The sequence below is a fragment of the Scyliorhinus torazame genome, chromosome 3 (genome assembly GCF_047496885.1).
Source record: "Scyliorhinus torazame isolate Kashiwa2021f chromosome 3, sScyTor2.1, whole genome shotgun sequence".
Lineage (NCBI taxonomy): Eukaryota > Metazoa > Chordata > Chondrichthyes > Carcharhiniformes > Scyliorhinidae > Scyliorhinus > Scyliorhinus torazame.
In genome coordinates, this window is record NC_092709.1 from 5,988,400 (window position 1) to 6,007,455 (window position 19,056).

General features: G+C 45.8%; 1 protein-coding gene across 2 annotated transcripts in view; it reads right to left on the bottom strand.

Moving 5' to 3' along the window:
• Positions 1-12,365: 12,365 nt before the first annotated feature.
• Positions 12,366-19,056, bottom strand: part of uso1 (USO1 vesicle transport factor) — a 97,177-nt gene continuing 90,486 nt past the window's right edge. For both annotated transcript variants that reach the window (XM_072495232.1, XM_072495230.1), the window contains 3 exons: positions 17,451-17,567; positions 15,596-15,811; positions 12,366-13,582 (listed from right to left, as the gene is read on the bottom strand). In XM_072495232.1, the coding sequence (XP_072351333.1) occupies positions 13,511-13,582; positions 15,596-15,811; positions 17,451-17,567 (405 nt within the window). In that variant the 3' untranslated portion in view covers positions 12,366-13,510. The remainder of the gene's footprint in view (positions 13,583-15,595; positions 15,812-17,450; positions 17,568-19,056) is intronic.

The following is a 19,056-nucleotide window of genomic DNA, read 5'->3' on the forward strand; positions in this document are numbered from 1 at the left end:
CTGCACCAGCACCGCCCGCGGAGGCTCGTTAGCCTTGGGCCTCCTCGCCAGCACTCTATGCACCCCTTCCAGCTCCAGGGGCCCCTGGAAGGACCCCGCTCCCATCAGCGAGTTCAACATGGTGACCACATAGGCCCCCACGTCCAGCCCCTCCAGCCCCTCCGGGAGGCCCAGAATCCGCAGATTCTTCCGTCTCGACCGATTCTCCATCTCCTCGAACCGCTCCTGCCATTTCTTGTGGAGCGCCTCATGCGCCTCCACCTTTACCGCCAGGGCTAAGATCTCGTCCTCGTTGTCGGAGATCTTTTGTCGGCCCTCGCGGATCGTCACCCCCTGGGCCATCTGTGTCTCCAGCAGCTTATCAATAGAAGCTTTCATCCCTGAAGCAGCGCTGGATACCCTCCTGTTGCTCCTGCGCCCACTGCATTCATGCTGCCTGGTCCCCGCCCGCCGCCATTTTGTTCTTCTTCCCTCGCACCTTCTTCGGGTCCACCACCACTTTTTTAGTCGCCCCGCTCCTGGTAAAAGCCATATACTATTGGGGAATTGTTGTACTCTCCTTCCCACCGCGGGAAACGTTGAAGAAATTCCGTTGGGGGCCCTGAAAAGAGCCCAAAAGTCCGTTTTTTGCGAGAGCTGCCAAATGTGCGACTTAGCTCCGCATAGCCGCAACCGGAAGTCACCCATAGTCACCATTAACACACACACGGTCCCCCTCCCCCCAACCCTCCCATCCACCCCCCACCCCAAATAATGTTTGATGTTATCCAGTTCTTGAAAGTGCATAATGAATAATGCCCATGAATTGTAGATCCCCTCCATCCTTCCCCTCAGTTCAAACTTAACCTTCTCAAGAGTCAAGAATTCCAGCAGGTCCCCCCCACGCTCTCCAACCCATCAGGATCCGCCTTCGGGCGATCAACGAGGCGAAGGCTACAACATCTGCCTCTGCACCCGTTTCCAGCCCCAGCTGGTCCGACACCCCGAATATGGCCTCCCGAGGGCCCGGGTCCAGTTTCACGTGCACCACTTTAGAGATTACCCTAAACACCTCCTTCCAGTAATCCTCCAGCTTTGGACAGGACCAAAACAAATGAACGTGATTAGCGACCCCCCCCCCCCCCCCCCCCCCCGGCGACGTTCACACACATCTTCTACCCCTTCAAAGAATCGTCTCATCCTCGCCCTCGTGAGATGTGCTTTGTACACCACCTCCAGCTGTATCAGCCCCAACCTCGCGCACGAGGTGGAGGCATTCACTCTCCGGAGCACCTCACACCAGAACCCCTCCTCCATATCCTCTCCCAACTCTTCCTCTCACTTTGCTTTGATCCCTTCCAGTGGTGCCTTCTCCTTCCAAAATAGCTCCGTAAACCACCGACACGACCCCCTTCTCCAGTCCCCCTGTCGTCAGCACCTCCTCCAGGAATGTGGAGGGGCCGGCTCCACCGGGAGCTCTGTATCTCCTTTCTGTCAAAATCTCAAACCTACATGTATCTAAACATTTCCCCCTGCTCCAGCCCATACTTCGCTTCCAACTCCTTCAATCCTGCAAACCGACCCCTAAGAAACAAATCTTTTAGTGTCTTAAATGTCTTCTCCTCCCATGTCCGAAAATTTCCATCCCACTTCCCTGGCTCAAATCTGTGGTTCCCCCGAATCGGCATTTCCCTTGACCTTGCCCCCAACCCGAAGTGTTGGCGAAACTGCCTCCAAATTCTCAATGAAGCTATTATTACCGGACCCCCTGAGTATTTCCCCAGGGCTATCAGGAGCGGCGCTGTTGCTGGCGCCTTCAATCCCGACCCCCCCACACAAACTCTCCTCCATTCTGACCCACTGGGAATCAACCTCTCTGACCCAGCTCCGCACCTTCTCCACATTCGCCGCCCAGGAATCAGGCGGTGAGTTACTCGCCACGGAACTCCCAACCTTCTGCCCTCCTCTCGTAGCCAGTTTCATATGGCTGGTTCAGTTCAATTTCTGCTTAACGACCAGCTCCAGGGTCATTCTTCCAGAGGAGTGGGCAGAGAGGGGAGCGATTCTTGGAGGGGTGAGCTGGAAGGTAAGCTGAGTTTTTGATTTTCAACTTACCTTTTCGGAGCAGGAAACCGGAAGTCGGCCGTGGGGAGACCTGGGAAGGTTGTATTACCCAATAAATTTGAACGGTGAGGAAACCCGAGACACTACACGTGTCGTGTCTCCCACCCTCCCTCCTCCTCTAACCTGAAAAAAGACTCAGTGCTGTGAGCAGGTAAGTTATTTACTTTTTGTCTTCTTTTTTTTACTGGGAGACTAAGTAGAGGTGATGGCAGCTAGGGCAGTGGAATGTTCCTCCTGCAGAATGTTCAAGGTAAGGGAGACCACCGGTGTCCTTGCTGACTTCACCTGCGGGAAGTGCAGCCATCTCCAGCTCCTCACAGACCGTGCTAGGGAACTGGAGCTGGAGGAACTGAGGATCATTCGGGAAGCTGAGGGGGTGATAGATAGAAGCCACAGGGACATAGTTACACCTGAGAACAAAGGTAGCTGGGTAACAGTGTAGCCACCTAAATTGGCCAACTCCCGATTTAAAATGGCGAACGGCAAAGGCTGATGGGAAAGTCAGCCAACAAGACAAAAACCAGCAGCTGCAGGTTTGCTGTGTATTTACCTCTGCAAAGGCCAGACAACATCGATACCAGCGACCATCAGCATAACAAAGTAGCAGCCATCTGCATACTGATGAGCAATCCCAGGGAACAAAAAGTAACATTTTGGACACACAAAGCAAAGCCAGACTCCTCGGCGCCAGCAGGAGCCAACACAAAGGAGGTGAATGAGCCCCTCAAGACCGCCCATCGATCAGGGAACCACTCCAGTATTGGAGAAATCGAACCAAGCGATTGGGACAAAGTCCAATCACTTGAGACCAGGTACAGGGTCCGCCCGGAAAGGCGGGAAGCCCCTGGGGACTATAAGAGTTAAGCCCCAAGTTCAAATCGCTCTCTTCACCTCTGCGTCCTGCCCGGGTCACCCAGCAACACGAAACAACATTGACTGTGACCGGTGCAGTGACCCCCGACAGAAGTAAGTCTTAATTCAATGCTCGCTACGAGATAGACGCTCCTAGCTACCAATCCGTACCAACTTCGAATCCCGCAGGCTCAGAACCCGAACGAAAGGCCATTTGTTCCCTTGACCTGGTGGGCCAGACGAAGTTAAGTATAGGCCTGTTAGTTGTAGAAGTAGCCTAGACGTAGAATTTGTGCATGAGTAGCGATTACTGTGTATAATAAATGTGCTTTGATTTGAATCTTCCTAATCGGTGTATTGGGTTATTGATCATTACTCGACGCGAGAGCAAAGATAATAAAAGAGCAATTGAACCAAGGAGAAAGTTAGCAACACCAGCTAGAGGTGGGAAGAGGAGGAAGCAGTCAGTGCAGGGATCCCATGTGGTTGTTCCTCTCAACAACCGCTTTGGATACTGTTGGGGGGATTACCTAGCAGGGGTAGGCTGACCGGGTCTCTGGCACGAGGTTGGCTCTGCGGCTCAGAAGGGAAGGGGGGAGAATAGGAGAGCACTAGTTATAGGGGACTCAATAGTTAGAGGTACAGACAGGCGGTTCTGTGGGCACGGGCGAGACTCTCGGATGGTTTGTTGCCTCCCGGGTGCCAGGGTCCATGATATCTTGGATCGTGTCTTCAGGATCCTTGAGGGGGAGCAGCCAGAAGTCGTGGTGCACATTGGCACCAACGACGTAGGTAGGAAAAGGGGTGTGGAGGTAATAAACGAGTTTAGGGAGTTAGGCTGGAAGTTAAAAGCCAGGACAGAGTTGTCATCTCTGGTTTGTTGCCAGTGTCACGTGATAGCGAGGCTAGGAATAGGGGGAGAGTGCAGTGGAACACATGGCTGCAGGAATGGTGTAGGAGGGAGGACTTCAGGTATTTGGATAATTGGAGCGCATTCTGGGGAAGGTTGGACCTGTACAAGCAGGACAGGTTGCATCTGAACCAGAGGGGCACCAATATCCTGGGAGGGAGGTTTTCTAGTACTCTTCGGGAGGGTTTAAACTAATTTGGCAGGGGAACGGGAGCCGGATTTGTCATCCAGCAACTAAAGTAGCCGATGTTCAGGATGCCAAAGCGTGTAATGAGGCAGTGGGGAAGGGAACACTGACAAAGGAGAGTACTTGCAGGCACGGAGATGGGTTGAAGTGTGCATACTTCAACGCAAAAAGCATCAGGAATAAGGTGCGTGAACTTAAGGCATGGATTGGTACTTGGGACCACGATGTGGTGGCCATCATGGAAACTTGGATAGAAGAGGGGCAGAAATGGTTGTTGGAGGTTCGTGGTTATAGATGTTTCAATAAGATTAGGGAGGGTGGTAAAAGAGGTGGGGTGGGGGGTGGCATTGTTAATTAGATAGTATAACAGTTGCAGAAAGGCAGTTCGAGGAGGATCTGCCTACTGAGGTAGTATGGGTTGAAGTCAGAAATAGGAAAGGAGCAGTCACGTTGTTGGAAGTTTTCTAGAGGCCCCCCAATAGCAGTAGAGATGTGGAGGAACAGATTGGGAAACAGATTTTGGAAAGGTGCAGAAGTCACAGGGTAGTAGTCATGGGTGACTTCAACTTCCCAAATATTGAGTGGAAACTCTTCAGGTCAAATAGTTTGGATGGGGTGGTATTTGTGCAGTGTGTCCAGGAAGCTTTTCTAACACAGTATGTAGATTGTCCGACCAGAGGGGAAGCCATATTGGATTTGGTACTTGGTAATGAACCAGGGCAGTGATAGATTTGTTAGTGGGGGAGCATTTTGGAGATAGTGACCACAATTCTGTGACTTTCACTTTAGTAATGGAGAGGGACAGGTGCATGCAATAGGGCAAGGTTTACAATTGGGGGAAGGGTAAATACAATGCTGTCAGACAAGAACTGAAGTGCATAAGTTGGGAACATAGGCTGTCAGGGAAGGACACAATTGAAATGTGGAACTCGTTCAAGGAACAGATACTACGTGTCTTTGATATGTATGTCCCTGTCAGGCAGGGAAGAGATGGTCAAGTGAGGGAACCATGGTTGACAAGAGAAGTTGAATGTCTTGTTAAGAGGAAGAAGGATACTTATGTAAGGCTGAGGAAATAAGGTTCAGACAGGGCGCTGGAGGGATACATGATAGCCAAGAGGGAACTGAAGAAAGGGATTAGGAGAGCTAAGAGAGGGCATGAAAAATCTTTGGCGGGTAGGATCAAGGAAAACCCCAAGGCCTTTTACACATATGTGAGAAATATGAGAATGACTAGGGCGAGGGTAGGTCCGATCAAGGACAGTAGTGGGAGATTGTGTATTGAGTCTGAAGAGATAGGAGAGGTCTTGAACGAGTACTTTTCTTCAGTATTTACGAATGAGAGGGGCCATATTGTTGGAGAGGACAGTGTGAAACAGACGGTAAGCTCGAGGAGATACTTGTTAGGAAGGAAGATGTGTTGGACATTTTGAAAAACCTAAGGATAGACAAGTCCCCCGTGCCTGATGGGATATATCCAAGGATTCTATGGGAATCAAGAGATGAAATTGCAGAGCCGTTGGCAATGATCTTTTTGTCCTCACTGTCAACAGGGGTGGTACCAGGGGATTGGAGAGTGGCGAATGTCGTGCCCCTGTTCAAAAAAGGGACTAGGGATAACCTTGGGAATTACAGGCCAGTTAGTCTTACTTCGGTGGTAGGCAAAGTAATGGAAAGTGTCCTGGGGGATAGGATTTCTGAGCATCTGGAAAGACACTGCTTGATTAGGGATAGTCAGCAGGGATTTGTGAGGGGTAGGTCTTGCCTCACAAGTCTTATTGAATTCTTTGAGGAGGTGACCAAGCATGTGGATGAAGGTAAAGCAGTGGATGTAGTGTACATAGATTTTAGTAAGGCATTTGATAAGGTTCCCCATGGTAGGCTTCTGCAGAAAGTAAGGAGGCATGGGATAGTGGGAAATTTGGCCAGTTGGATAACGAACTGGCTAACCGATAGAAGTCAGAGAGTGGTGGTGGATGGCAAATATTCAGCCTGGATCCCAGTTACCAGTGGCATACCGCAGGGATCAGTTCTGGGTCCTCTGCTGTTTGTGATTTTCATTAATGACTTGGATGGGGGAGTTGAAGGGTGGGTCAGTAAATTTGCAGATGATACGAAGATTGGTGGAGTTGTGGATAGTGAGGAGTGCTGTTGTCGGCTGCAAAGAGACATAGATAGGATGCAGAGCTGGGCTGAGAAGTGGCAGATGGAGTTTAACCCTTAAAAGTGTGAAGTTGTCCATTTTGGAAGGACAAATATGAATGCGAAATACAGGGTTAACGGTAGGGTTCTTCACAATGTGGAGGGGCAGAGAGATCTTGGGGTCTATGTTCATAGATCTTTGAAAGTTGCCACTCAAGTGGATAGTGCTGTGCAGAAGGCCTATGGTGTGCTAGCGTTCATTAGAACATAGAACATTACAGCGCAGTACAGGCCCTTCGGCCCTCGATGTTGCGCCGACCTGTGAAACCACGCTAAAGCCCATCTACACTATTCCCTTATTGTCCATATGTCTATCCAATGACCATTTGAATGTCCTTAGTGTTGGCGAGTCCACTACTGTTGCAGGCAGGGCATTCCACGCCCTTACTACACACGGAGTAAAGAACCTACCTCTGACATTTGTCTTATATCTATCTCCCCTCAATTTAAAGGTATGTCCCCTCATGCTGGACATCACCATCCGAGGAAAAAGGCTCTCACTGTCCACCCTATCCAATCCTCTGACCATCTTGTATGCCTCAATTAAGTCACCTCTTAACCTTCTTCTCTCTAACAAAAACAGCCTCAAGTCCCTCAGCCTTTCCTCATAAGATCTTCCCTCCATACCAGACAACATGTTGGTAAATCTCCTCTGCACCCTTTCCAATGCTTCCACATCCTTCCTATAATGCAGCGACCAGAATTGCACACAATACTCCAAATGCGGCCGCACCAGAGTGTTGTATAGCTGCAACATGACCTCATGGCTCCTAAACTCAATCCCTCTACCAATAAAAGCTAACACACCGTACGCCTTCTTAACAACCCTCTCAACCTGGGTGGCAACTTTCATGGATCCATGTACATGGACACCGAGATCTCTCTGCTCATCCACACAGCCAAGAATCTTACCATTAGCCCAGTACTCAGTCTTCCTGTTATTCCTTCCAAAATGAATCACCTCACACTTTTCTGCATTAAACTCCATTTGCTACCTCTCAGCCCAGCGCTGCAGCTTATCTATGTCCCTCTGTAACTTGTAACATCCTTCCGCACTGTCCATAACTCCACCGACTTTAGTGTCATCTGCAAATTTACTCACCCATCCTTCTACGCCCTCCTCCAGGTTATTTATAAAGAAGACAAACAGCAGTGGCCCCAAAACAGATCCTTGTGGTACACCACTAGTAACTGGACTCCAGTCTGAACATTTCCCATCAACCACCACCCTTTGTCTTCTTCCAGTTAGCCAATTTCTGATCCAAACTGCTAAATCACCCTGAATCCCATGCCTCCGTATTTTCTGCAGTAGCCGATCATGGGGAACCTTATCAAACGCTTTACTGAAATCCATATACACCACATCAACTGCTTTACCCTCATCCACCTGTTTGGTCACCTTCTCAAAGAACTCAATAAGGTTTGTGAGGCACGGCCTACCCTTCACAAAACTGTGTTGACTATCTCTAATCAAATTATTCCTTTCCAGATTATACATCCTATCTCTTATAAACCTTCCCAAGATTTTTCCCACAACAGAAGTAAGGCTCACTGGTCTATAGTTACCGGGGTTATCTCTACTCCCCTTCTTGAACAAGGGGACAACATTTGCTATCCTCCAGTCTTCTGGCACTATTCCTGTAGACAAAGATGACTTAAAGATCAAGGCCAAAGGCTCAGCAATCTCCTCCCAAGCTTCCCAGAGAATCCTAGGTTAAATCCCATCCAGCCCAGGGGACTTATCTATTTTCACACTTTCCAGAATTGCTAACACCTCCTCCTTATGAACCTCAAGCCCTTCTAGTCGAGTAGCCTGAATCTCAGTATTCTCCTCGACAACATTGTCTTTTTCCTGTGTGAATACTGACGAAAAATATTCATTTAGCACCTCTCCTATCTCCTCGGACTCCAAGCACAACTTCCCACTACTGTCCTTGACTGGCCCTACTCTTACCCTAGTCATTCGTTTATTCCTGACATATCTATAGAAAGCTTTAGGGTTATCCTTGATCCTACCTGCCAAAGACTTCTCATGTCCCCTCCTGGCTCTTCTTAGCTCTCTCTTTAGGTCCTTCCTAGCTAATTTGTAACTCTCGAGCGCCCTAACTGAACCTTCATGTCACATCTTTACATAAGCCTCCTTCTTCCTCTTGACAAGTGTTTCGACTGGTTTAGCAAACCACGGTTCCCTTGCTCGACCACTTCCTCCCTGCCTGACAGGTACATACTTATCAAGGACACGCAGTAGCTGTTCCTTGAACAAGCTCCACATTTCCATTGTGCCCATCCCCTGCAGTTTTCCTCTACATCCGGTGTATCCTAAGTCTTGCCTCATCGCATCATAATTGTCTTTCCCCCAGATATAACTCTTGCCCTGCGGTATATACCTATCCCTTTCCATCACTAAAGTAAACGTAATCGAATTGTGGTCACGATCACCAAAGTGCTCACCTACCTCCAAATCTAATACCTGTCCTGGTTCATTACCCAGTACCAAATTCAATATGGCCTCGCCTCTCGTTGGCCTATCTACATACTGTGTCAGGAAACCCTCCTGCACACATTGGACAAAAGCGGACCCATCTAATGTACTCGAACTATAGCGTTTCCAGTCAGTATTTGGAAAGTTAAAGTCCCGCATAACAACTACCTTGTTACTTTCGCTTCTATCCAGAATCATCTTTGCAATCCTCTCCGCTACATCTCTGGAACTTTTCGGAGGCCTATAGAAAACCCCTAACAGGGTGACCTCTCCTTTCCTGTTTCTAACCTCAGCCCATACTACCTCAGTATACGGGTTCTCATCAAACGTCCTTTCTGCCACCGTAATACTGTCCTTGACTAACAATGCCACCCCTCCCCCTCTTTTACCACCTTCCCTGAGCTTACTGAAATATCTAAATCCCGGCACCTGCAACAACCATTCCTGTCCCTGCTCTATCCATGTCTCCGAAATGGCCACAACATCGAAATCCCAGGTACCAACCCATGCCGCAAGTTCACCCACCTTATTCCTGATGCTCCTGGCATTGAAGAAGACACACTTTAAACCACCTTCCTGCCTGCCGGTACACTCCTGCAACTTTGAAACCCTACTCATGACCTCACTACTCTCATACTCCTGTATACTGGAGCTACAATTCAGGTTCCCAAGCCCCTGCTGAGCTAGTTTAAACCCTCCCGAAGAGCATTAGCAAATTTCCCCCCCAGAATATTGGTACCCCTCTGGTCCAGGTGCAGACCATCCCGTTTGTAGAGGTCCCACCGACCCCAGAATGAGCCCCAATTATCCAGAAATCTGAAACCCTCCCTCCAGCCACGTGTTCAACTCCTCTCTGTCCCTATTCCTCGTCTCATTAGCAGAGGGATTGAATTTAAGAGCCATGAGGTGATGATGCAGCTGTACAAAACCTTGGTAAGGCCACATTTGGAGTACTGTGTACAGTTCTAATCGCCTTATTTTAGGATGTGGAAGCTTTGGAAAAGGTGCAAAGGAGATTTACCAGGATGTTGCCTGGAATGGAGAGTAGGTCTTACGAGGAAAGGTTGAGGGTGCTAGGCCTTTTCTCATTAGAATGGAGAAGGATGAGGGGCGACTTGATAAGAGGTTTATAAGATGATCAGGGGAATAGACAGTCAGAGACTTTTTCCCCGGGTGGAACAAACCATTACAAGGGGACATAAATTTAAGGTGAAGGGTGGAAGATATTAGGGGGGGGGGATGTCAGAGGCAGGTTCTTTACCCAGAGAGTAGTGGGGGCATGGAATGCACTGCCTGTGGAAGTAGTTGAGTCGGAAACATTAGGGACGTTCAAGCGGCTATTGGATAGGTACATGGATTACGATTGATTTTGTTCTTAATCTGGGACAAAAGTTCGGCACAACATCGTGGGCCGAAGGGCCTGTTCTGTGCTGTATTTTCTATGTTCATTGGTGGCGAGGAATTCAGCATAATGCCAATGAATGTCAAGAGAAGATGGTTAGGTTCTTTTCTGTTGGAGATGGTCATCACCTGGTGCTTGTGTGGTACGAATGTTAATTGCCACTTAACAGCCCAGGCCTGAATGTTGTCTAGGTCTTGTTCCATGCAGTTAAGGACTGCTTCAGTACCCGAAGAGTTACAAGTGAAATTTAACACCGTGCGATCATCAAACTTCTGACCTTATGAGGAATCCAAAGGTGGATGGGCCTAGGTCACTGAGGAACTCCTAACAGCGGTGTCCTGATTGGCATTGATTGATCACAAATAACCAGTCATCATCCATTGTGATAGGTTTGATTCCAACTAGTGGAGAGTGTTTCCCCTAATTCCCATCGGCTTGAATTTTACTGACCTCCCAGGTGTCACATTTGATCAAAAACTGCCTTGCTGTCAAGTGTTGTCACTCTTATCTCACCTCTGGAATTCAGCTCTTTTGCACACGTTTGGATCGAGGCTGTAATGAGGCTTGGAGCTGAATAATCCTGATGGAATCCAATCCGAGCATCGGTGAGCTGTTACTGGTGAGTGTCACTTGGCAGCACCGTCAATGATGTAGTTACTGATTGGAGCCAAGATATCAGCAATTTTGCAGAAAAGCAGCTGTAGTCGAATATTAGATGAAGCTGTGAGCAGAATTCCAGCATCTGCTCTCACTGCAGTTCAGTTAAACATAACGGATTAGCAGTTTCTTTCCAAACAGTTTTATATTAGTCTGATTAGGTGAGCTGAAACGCACCTTCTGAAGAAACGGAAGATTTTCTGCATGGTTCTGACAGGACTCTGGTCTCTTTTTTAAAACAGTCTGAAGGAACATCTGTAAAGCAGGTATTCCTGAGTGCTAGTAGTATTTAACAGTGGATTGAGAGCGGAGATGGGTACTTTGTTGTTTGAGTGGGAATAAAGACAGCAGTTAAGGGTCATTGTGGCACTGCATTGATTAGCATTGTTTAAGGGGTAATTGTAAGTTATTTTTCTTGTGCGATGTTAAAGATGTTTTACTACTGTATTAGTGATAAAGTTTGTTTTAATATATCATATCCCCATTTTGTGTGTAATCACTCCTGGAGCAAGGTATCTGTTCCACAGTCTGACAAAATTAAAATAAAATATTTGTGTTTCTGTCCCGTGTCCGAGCCACTGTTGGTGTCTGATCTGGGATTGTAATACATACTGGTTCTGATCAGCATGCACATTGTTCTGTGTTATCGCTTCACCAGTCTGCCACTTCACTGTTTAGCCTGGTATTGCTCCTGGCATGCTCTCCTACACGTCACATTCCATCAAGGTTGGTCCCCTGGTTCGGAGGCTTTGGTAGAGAGAGAGAGAGAGAGGGGGAGAGAGAGGGAGAGATTCTGTGCCACAAGGTCACAGATTGTGACTAAAAGCAATTCAGCGATTGATCGTTCACAGTACCTCGTGGTTTTGAACGGATAGCTTCAGGTCAGATCGATCTCATTTTAGCGTTTATTGAAGTTGGGATTGTTGGAGAAGGTTTGATCGGGATATTCAAAATCATGAGATGTTTGGACAAAATAGATGGGGAGAAAATGTTCCCATCGGAGGAAGAATTGAGAACCAGAGGGCACTGATTGAGATCATTGGCAGAAGCAGCAATGGCGACAAGAAGACCGACCTCTCCATGCAAAGAGCGGTTAGGATCTGGAATGCGCTACTTGACAGTGTGGTGGAGGCAGATTTAATCAAGGCATTGAAGAGAGATTTGGATCATTATCTGCAATGGAAGAATGTGCAGGGCTAAGGGGAGAAGGCAAGAGAATTGCACTAGGTGAATTGCCCCTTCAGAGAGCCAGCACAGACATAGGCCAAATGGCTTCATCCTGTACTGTAACCATCCTATTATAGCAAAACATCCCAAGGTGCTTCATAAGAGATTGACACGAGGGCATGTGACTTGTTCGTTTGACCCAAATAGCAGGTTTCGAGAAATGTTTTAAAGGATGTGAGAAATATAGAGATAGAGAGAGAGAGAGAGAAAAACGGCTATAAGATTTCAAACTTCTCTTGTAATTCCGGTCAGGTCCAAAAGGAAATAGCATTCTGATAAATCGCATACGATAGAATGGTATAAAATTCCACTGCATGAAACTAATGAAAACATTTATCTGAAATATCCTAGATATGAACTTTATTTCCAAAACACAATTACATTCTTTTTCTATAAAGTGTACTATCTCATTTTATTCCAATTTTGGCATAACAGCCAATAAATTATATAAATCATACAGGATCTGGTATTAGCAATATAGCTAATGTAGAAATAAATCTTTGTCTGTGGCATTGTCTGCAAATAATAATCGACATTAATGCAATACCTGTAATTCCAAACTGTTCAAATGTTGTTCAGTTGTTAACTTCACAGCACACATTTCCATGCGTTGTTGAATTTGAGGGACAGAACACAGCTTTTGAATAATGTAAAGGCACACTAAATCCTCTGTGAATGACAGACTGATGCAAATCAGGTGATGACCAGCTCAGTCGCTTCCCAGCTCATGGCCTCAATTCAGAAAGGCCACCGAACGTTGGTGCCTGCGATCTAAACTGAAGACACAATGCCTCATACCAACAACGCAAAGGTCAGCAAGATAAATGCCCCACATTTCACTCCTACAACACATTCTCTCACAATTGATGGATACAGTGGTTTATGTAAATCAATGAAATAACTGGTGAAATGCAGCTATTAAGATTCAATCCATTCTCATCACAGGAGACTTGTGCAGGACATCTATTTGCTCAGATTCATATCTGACATTTAGCCATTTTCTTTTCAAGGGCTGTTTTTAAACTCCGAGTTGGTCTGAGACCTCCCACAATAAATGCATTCTCTAGAAAATACAACATATTGCAATATTGCTCGAGTGTAGATTTCCATAATGCAGGCATAACTGTAGACTAAAGTTGGCGATCTATTCTTCACTCTGACAGTGAGTTACTGCTTAGTGTACCATGGGGGGGGGGGGGGGGGGGGGGGGGGAATGCTTTCAATTTATTTTTTCCCTTAAATGGAGGAAAACAACTTTGCTTTGTTAAAACTTTAATACTTTAAAAATTAAAAGTTTCTCTCCTACCTGCTAAGCAAACTTATGTTAACTGGTAGAAGATACAATTAAACTTATTTCAAAAACCCTTTCCAAAAGAAAAACAAAACATTGTTAACTCGGCTTCTACATTATGCACTTTGTGGTAATAGAAGCCTTGACCATCTTTACATTTTATTTCCTGGTTCTGCCTTTGTGTAATCGTAATACAATTAGCTCAGTTCATCATCATCGTCATCATCATCTTCTTGGTCAGCAGACTCCAGGTCATCTTCATCCTCAACCTGTACAAAACAATAGGTAGTGTTTGTCATCGTACGACATAGCTCCAATTGGTACAAAATAAAGATTGGATTTTACAGTAAAAACATGGTGCGCATAATGGCAACCGCAAATTAGCTCAAAATCATTCTCCTAATTAAACTTCACATTCCCAAACTTAAGCAAAGTGCTTTTTAAAATCGAATATTCAGCTGGCTTGAATAATTAATAACAGCTGGCTTGTAACACAGAACAATGCCAGCAGCACGGGTTCAATTCCCGTATTGGCCTTCCCGAACAGGCGCCGGAATGTGGCGACTAGGGGCTTTTCACAGTAACTTTATTCAAGCCTACTTGTGACAATAAGCAATTATTATATTATAATATTATATTATTATTCTTACAATTATGCCCAACGTACTACTGGCGCTTTTTTTTATTTGTCTGTAAATTATGCAAAATTTAAGACTTAAACCATTTAGATCTACAAGTCCATTCTCCACACGAGCCTCCTCCCTCGCACCCTGCTTCATCTCACCCTATCCTTCTGTTCCTTTCTCCGTGTATCGAGCTTCCCCTTTAACACATGCATACTATTTGCCTCAATCACTCCCCGTTGCAGCAAGTTTTACATTCTCTCCACATTTGGGAAAATAAGCTTCTTCTGAATTCCCTCTTGGATTTATTATATAGGAATTAGGAGCAGAAGTCGGCAATTCAGCCCCTTGAGCCCGCTCCGTCATTCAATCAGATCCTGGCTGATCTCTTCCTGGTCTCAAATCCACCTCCCCACCTGTTCCCCATATCCCTTTCACCCGTTTTAAAAACAGAAATATATCTATCTCCTTCTGTAAACCATTTAATGATTCTGACTCCACTGCACTATGAAGCAGCGAGTTCCACAAATTCAACACCCTCTGAGAGAAGGAGTTCCTCCTCATGGCAGTTTTAAATCTACCGCCTCTTAACCTACATCTGTGACCTCTCGTTTTTGTTGACCCTTGTACATTTGTGACTCCCAAGTTCTAGACTCCCTCAGTGGAAACATCTTCACATAAACATAAAATAGTACAGCAAAGGAGATTACCATTTTGAAGAGCACTGCAGTTGGTCCCACTCTCATACTCTTTCCTCATATCCTGATATTTTCTTTCCTTCAAGCAGCTTTCCCAGGTTGCATTCAAAAGTTACCACTGACCAGCAAGGCAGTATACTCCAAACTGTAGCTACATGTCGACTCTAGTTCGTTTACCAACTGCCTCAAATCAGTGTCAACTGGTAACATTCAGCCACTAGCAAGAGTTTCTTCCCCATTCGCTCCAACTAAACCTTCATGATTTTAAATATTTTGAGCAAATCCACTATTAGCTCTCTATGCTCGAAGGAGAATAGCCTTTCCAGTCTATCCAAGTAATTGTATCTCTCATCCTGGAACCATTCTGGTAAATTGCTTCCGTACCCGGTCCAAACCTTCATGTCCTTCCTAAAGTGGTGTCCAGAATTGGCCACAATAAATACTCCAGCTGGGGCTGCTCTAGTAAAAGAAGCATAACTTGCTGGGTTTTGTACACCATGCCTCTCATTATAGAGCAAAAGATCCCCTATGCTTTATTAACTTGTCGTACTGGCACTAACGCCCTCTTTCCTTGTAGCAAACCCCTTTCTAAATGTTTTAACCATCTAAAATTCGACTCAACTGTAATGATTATAATCCGACTGCGTAAGGCCATTTAAGTTTAATTTCTGAATCAGAATAACAAATTTATTTCCAATTGGCTTAGTGCAAATATGACATTACTGATAAATATGCATTTTAAATAAACTTAAATAGTCACGGTGACTTAGGTTTCTGGTGTTTACAGTGCATTAGCCTGAACATGCTCATTGTCGAGCTTTAATTAGAGCAATTTCAGATTTGTTGCTGTAAATGAAGGGCCAGATGAAACATGTACAAAGTTTGTACCTCATCCATATTCACTGGGACAGCAAAAACCCATGTAGTCATTAAAATATTGATGCTGTTACGTCATACATACTGGTTCTCCAAGCTCTTTGAGCTTGTTCTTAAATGCAAAGATTTTCTGATCCTGGTCTGCGAGAAGTACCAACAGATCATCCTGCTCTTTCTTTGATTCCGTCACTTCTTGCTGAAGTTTTCTCTTGTCAGTTTCAAGAATGGCAACGGTACTGTTTGTTGAGGCAAGCTGTTGATAGAGGGTCTTTTTCTCGTCGGTCAAGAGCTTTACCTGATCCTGTGCATACGAATTGAACAGAACAATTCAACATGAAGCTTAAATGTTAGTAAACGGCCTAGCCTGCAGTCTCATACCACATTCCCTGTACTGACCATAATTAGAGGTGTATGAAGATCGTGTCATTAGAGCCAAGACGATTAACAGGCAAGTTTGCTACAGGTGTTCAAAACTTAAAGGGCTTTTCATATTCATCTTTAGGATGTGAGCACCATTAGCAAGGCCAGTATTTATTGCCAATCTCTAACTCCCCTTGAGTAAAGGGTAATCAGATGAGTGATGGTTCTGACGATTTGGAAGATGGGCGGCACGGCAGCACAGTGGTTAGCACTGTTGCTTCGTGATGGTTGGTGATTTGGAAGATGAGCGACACGGTAGCACAGCGGTTAGTACTGTTGCATCACAGCGCCAAGGACCCGGGTTTGATTCCCGGCTTGGGTCACTGACTGTGCGGAGTCTGCACGTTCTCCCCGTGTCTGCGTGGGTTTCCTCCAGGCGCTCCGGTTTCCTCCCATAAGACCCGAAAGACGTGCTTGTTAGGTGAATTGGACATTCTGAATTCTCCCTCTGTGTACCCGAACAGGCGCTGAATGTGGCGACTAGGGGCTTTTCACAGTAACTTCATTGCAGTGTTAATGTAAGCCTACTTGTGACAATAATAAAGATTATAATTATTATTAGATGGTAATCTGATCACTTTTATTTATAATAATAAAATTATAGAAAGCATTTGCACAAGCAATATTTCCATGGCAGAAAAAGGTTTAGAATAGATTGCGTGGAACTAAGTGAATTTTGCCAGCTCCAGTTGTTATTCCAATGTCACTGTATGTATCTTTAATGTATTTTGATTTAGGGGTAGTATATACTGAAAGGAGAGATCAATGTTAGAATTATTATGAAAGTTGAGTGAGCTACTGTATATTATTCACATACTGGAATTGTAGGTACGATTCAGCAGATCAAACAAACTGGAACATATAGGCTGTGGTCTGTCCTCTCTGTTGCGCCCGGCGCCGATTCAGGCGTACGAGGTGCATTACAGGAGAGGTCCAAAACGGGCTTCTCAACTGGCGCAAAACCGCACCCAAGCCCTGACCTGGGGCACCCGCTGCAATCTGGATCACGCCCTCACTGGGTGCGTGGGTATGGGAGACCCTCAAAGCTCACTTAGAGATCAGGGCATCCTTTCAAAATCTCGGTGGAGCCGGTGTCGGCAAGGTCAACTCCCTGCTGATGAAGACATTTTTAGGTGCGGGCTAGACCAGGGAGAAACGCCACAAGGCACAAAAAAATGACTGTGTGGGTGAATGCTGGTCTGGGTCTCACCCAAAAAACAGGCAGGGAACACCCTGCCAAACCCGCCCAAAATTACACAACCATTGGGAGAATTGTGCCCACAGTGTACTGTCTCAGTAAAAGCCTGATCTTGCATTATTATAACTGAATGTATGTGCACTTTGATGTTTAAAAATGCAAGACTAGTAATATAAGAAAGCAGCCCAACACATGACATTTAGAATAAACCACAACCATAACACAATTCAAACAACACCTGCATAATAAGCATTTTAATTTAAATGTGGTACTGTTGAATAAATAGCTAGAAATAGACATAATGGACTCATTTATAACCTACCTTTAACTTTTGATTTTCATCATCCAATGCTGTTAATCTGCTTTCGAGCTGTGTGATCTTCATCAATGCAGCAGCACTGTCATTGTCCCCGGATGCTGCTTCTGCTGTGGCGACAGGCTTTAAATAGGGTGTCAAATTGCAAGTGAACAAGTTTAAATTATTGTAAATTAATTCACAAAAAAAAAATGCGTGGCCATTATCCTTCTTTACAGGCTTGTAGCAATGAATATAAACGTTTCAGTGAAGTTAAAAAGTTGAAAGTTTCAATGATACCGTAGTTTAAAATTTTTCTGCACAAGACATCACAGTTATTGATAGAAGGTGTTCTAAAGCTGTAACGTTCCTGCTACCAGCAGTTGTAAGCAACGTGCCTCCAGCCTTGCTCTTGTGTTAAGGTTGGGCAACAAATGCTGGCAAATTGTTCAGTGGTGTTTGGGAGATACTAAATCTCCCCATGCCCAATGAGAGAAATAAAACTGCTTTGAGCAGAGGTTGATCTAAATTAAAGATTATTCTGGAACTGCTGAAAATCTTTACAATGGTTCGACACATTGCAATGTGTTTAGGGCTTCTATGCTCAATCGGGGATCAGTTAAGAAAACGTTAGATTACCGACTGTCGATAGGCTTCCTTACTTTTTGAATGCAACTTCTTACATCAACTAATGATATCGGTCAAAGAGAGTTAAGGACTCGGACAGGATCTACATTTTATCTAGCGACACCATATTAGATAAATCAGCCAGTACTTATTTACTCCCATTTTGAGCAGCAGAAGCTTGGAGTGGAATTCTCCCCTGGTGGCAAGGAGGGGAGACTCTAATGGGAATTAAAATGCCAGAAACCCACCAGCATAAAATCACAGTGCAAATCACGTAATGGCAGGTCAGTCTTCCCTCTGGCTGGTGGTGTGAACGGCAACTGCACCTCATGAATGCTCATTAAGGTAGCTGCCAAAGACAAAGGGGGCAATCGGCAAGGAGAGAGGTGGGGCAAGGCGGTGGATGGAGGTGACGAACATTGAAAGACTGAGGGTAGGGAAGCTAAATCTCAACGCTCAGAAACAAAGGGATCAAAGGAATACCACATTGTTTGATGGAAAGGGGTACAGAAAGACCCCAGATACAGTGGGTAAATGTCCAAAGTGGGGCATGGGCACCACACAGGTGATGGGTTTGTGTGTGTGTGTGTGTGTGTGTGTGTGTGTGTGTGTGTGCGTGTGGGGGGGGGGGGGGGGGGGGGGGGGGGGGGAAGAGTAGATGAATTGAAGTCAGGCTGCCAGCCTTTTCTCTCTGGGTTGCTGACATCCTGCAGGGTCTGGTGAAGACAGGTGGGTTGGAGGAAGCGATGTGCGTGTGCTGGACTGATATATAAATATCACACCAGGAATCACAAACCCACCAGCTGGCTGACAAATCAGCTGCTGGACCGCCAGGAGATTTGTTGGGGGACTTGCCTGTGCATAATTAAGATTCCAAACATAGAATCTGGTCTAGAATCCTGCCATGCTGGCCAAGTGGGAAAGAGCTGCCACCACCACACTTGGTCTCAAAAACACCAAGTCTAGTCCCACATGCCGAATGGGCAACAGAGAGAAATTCCAGAAA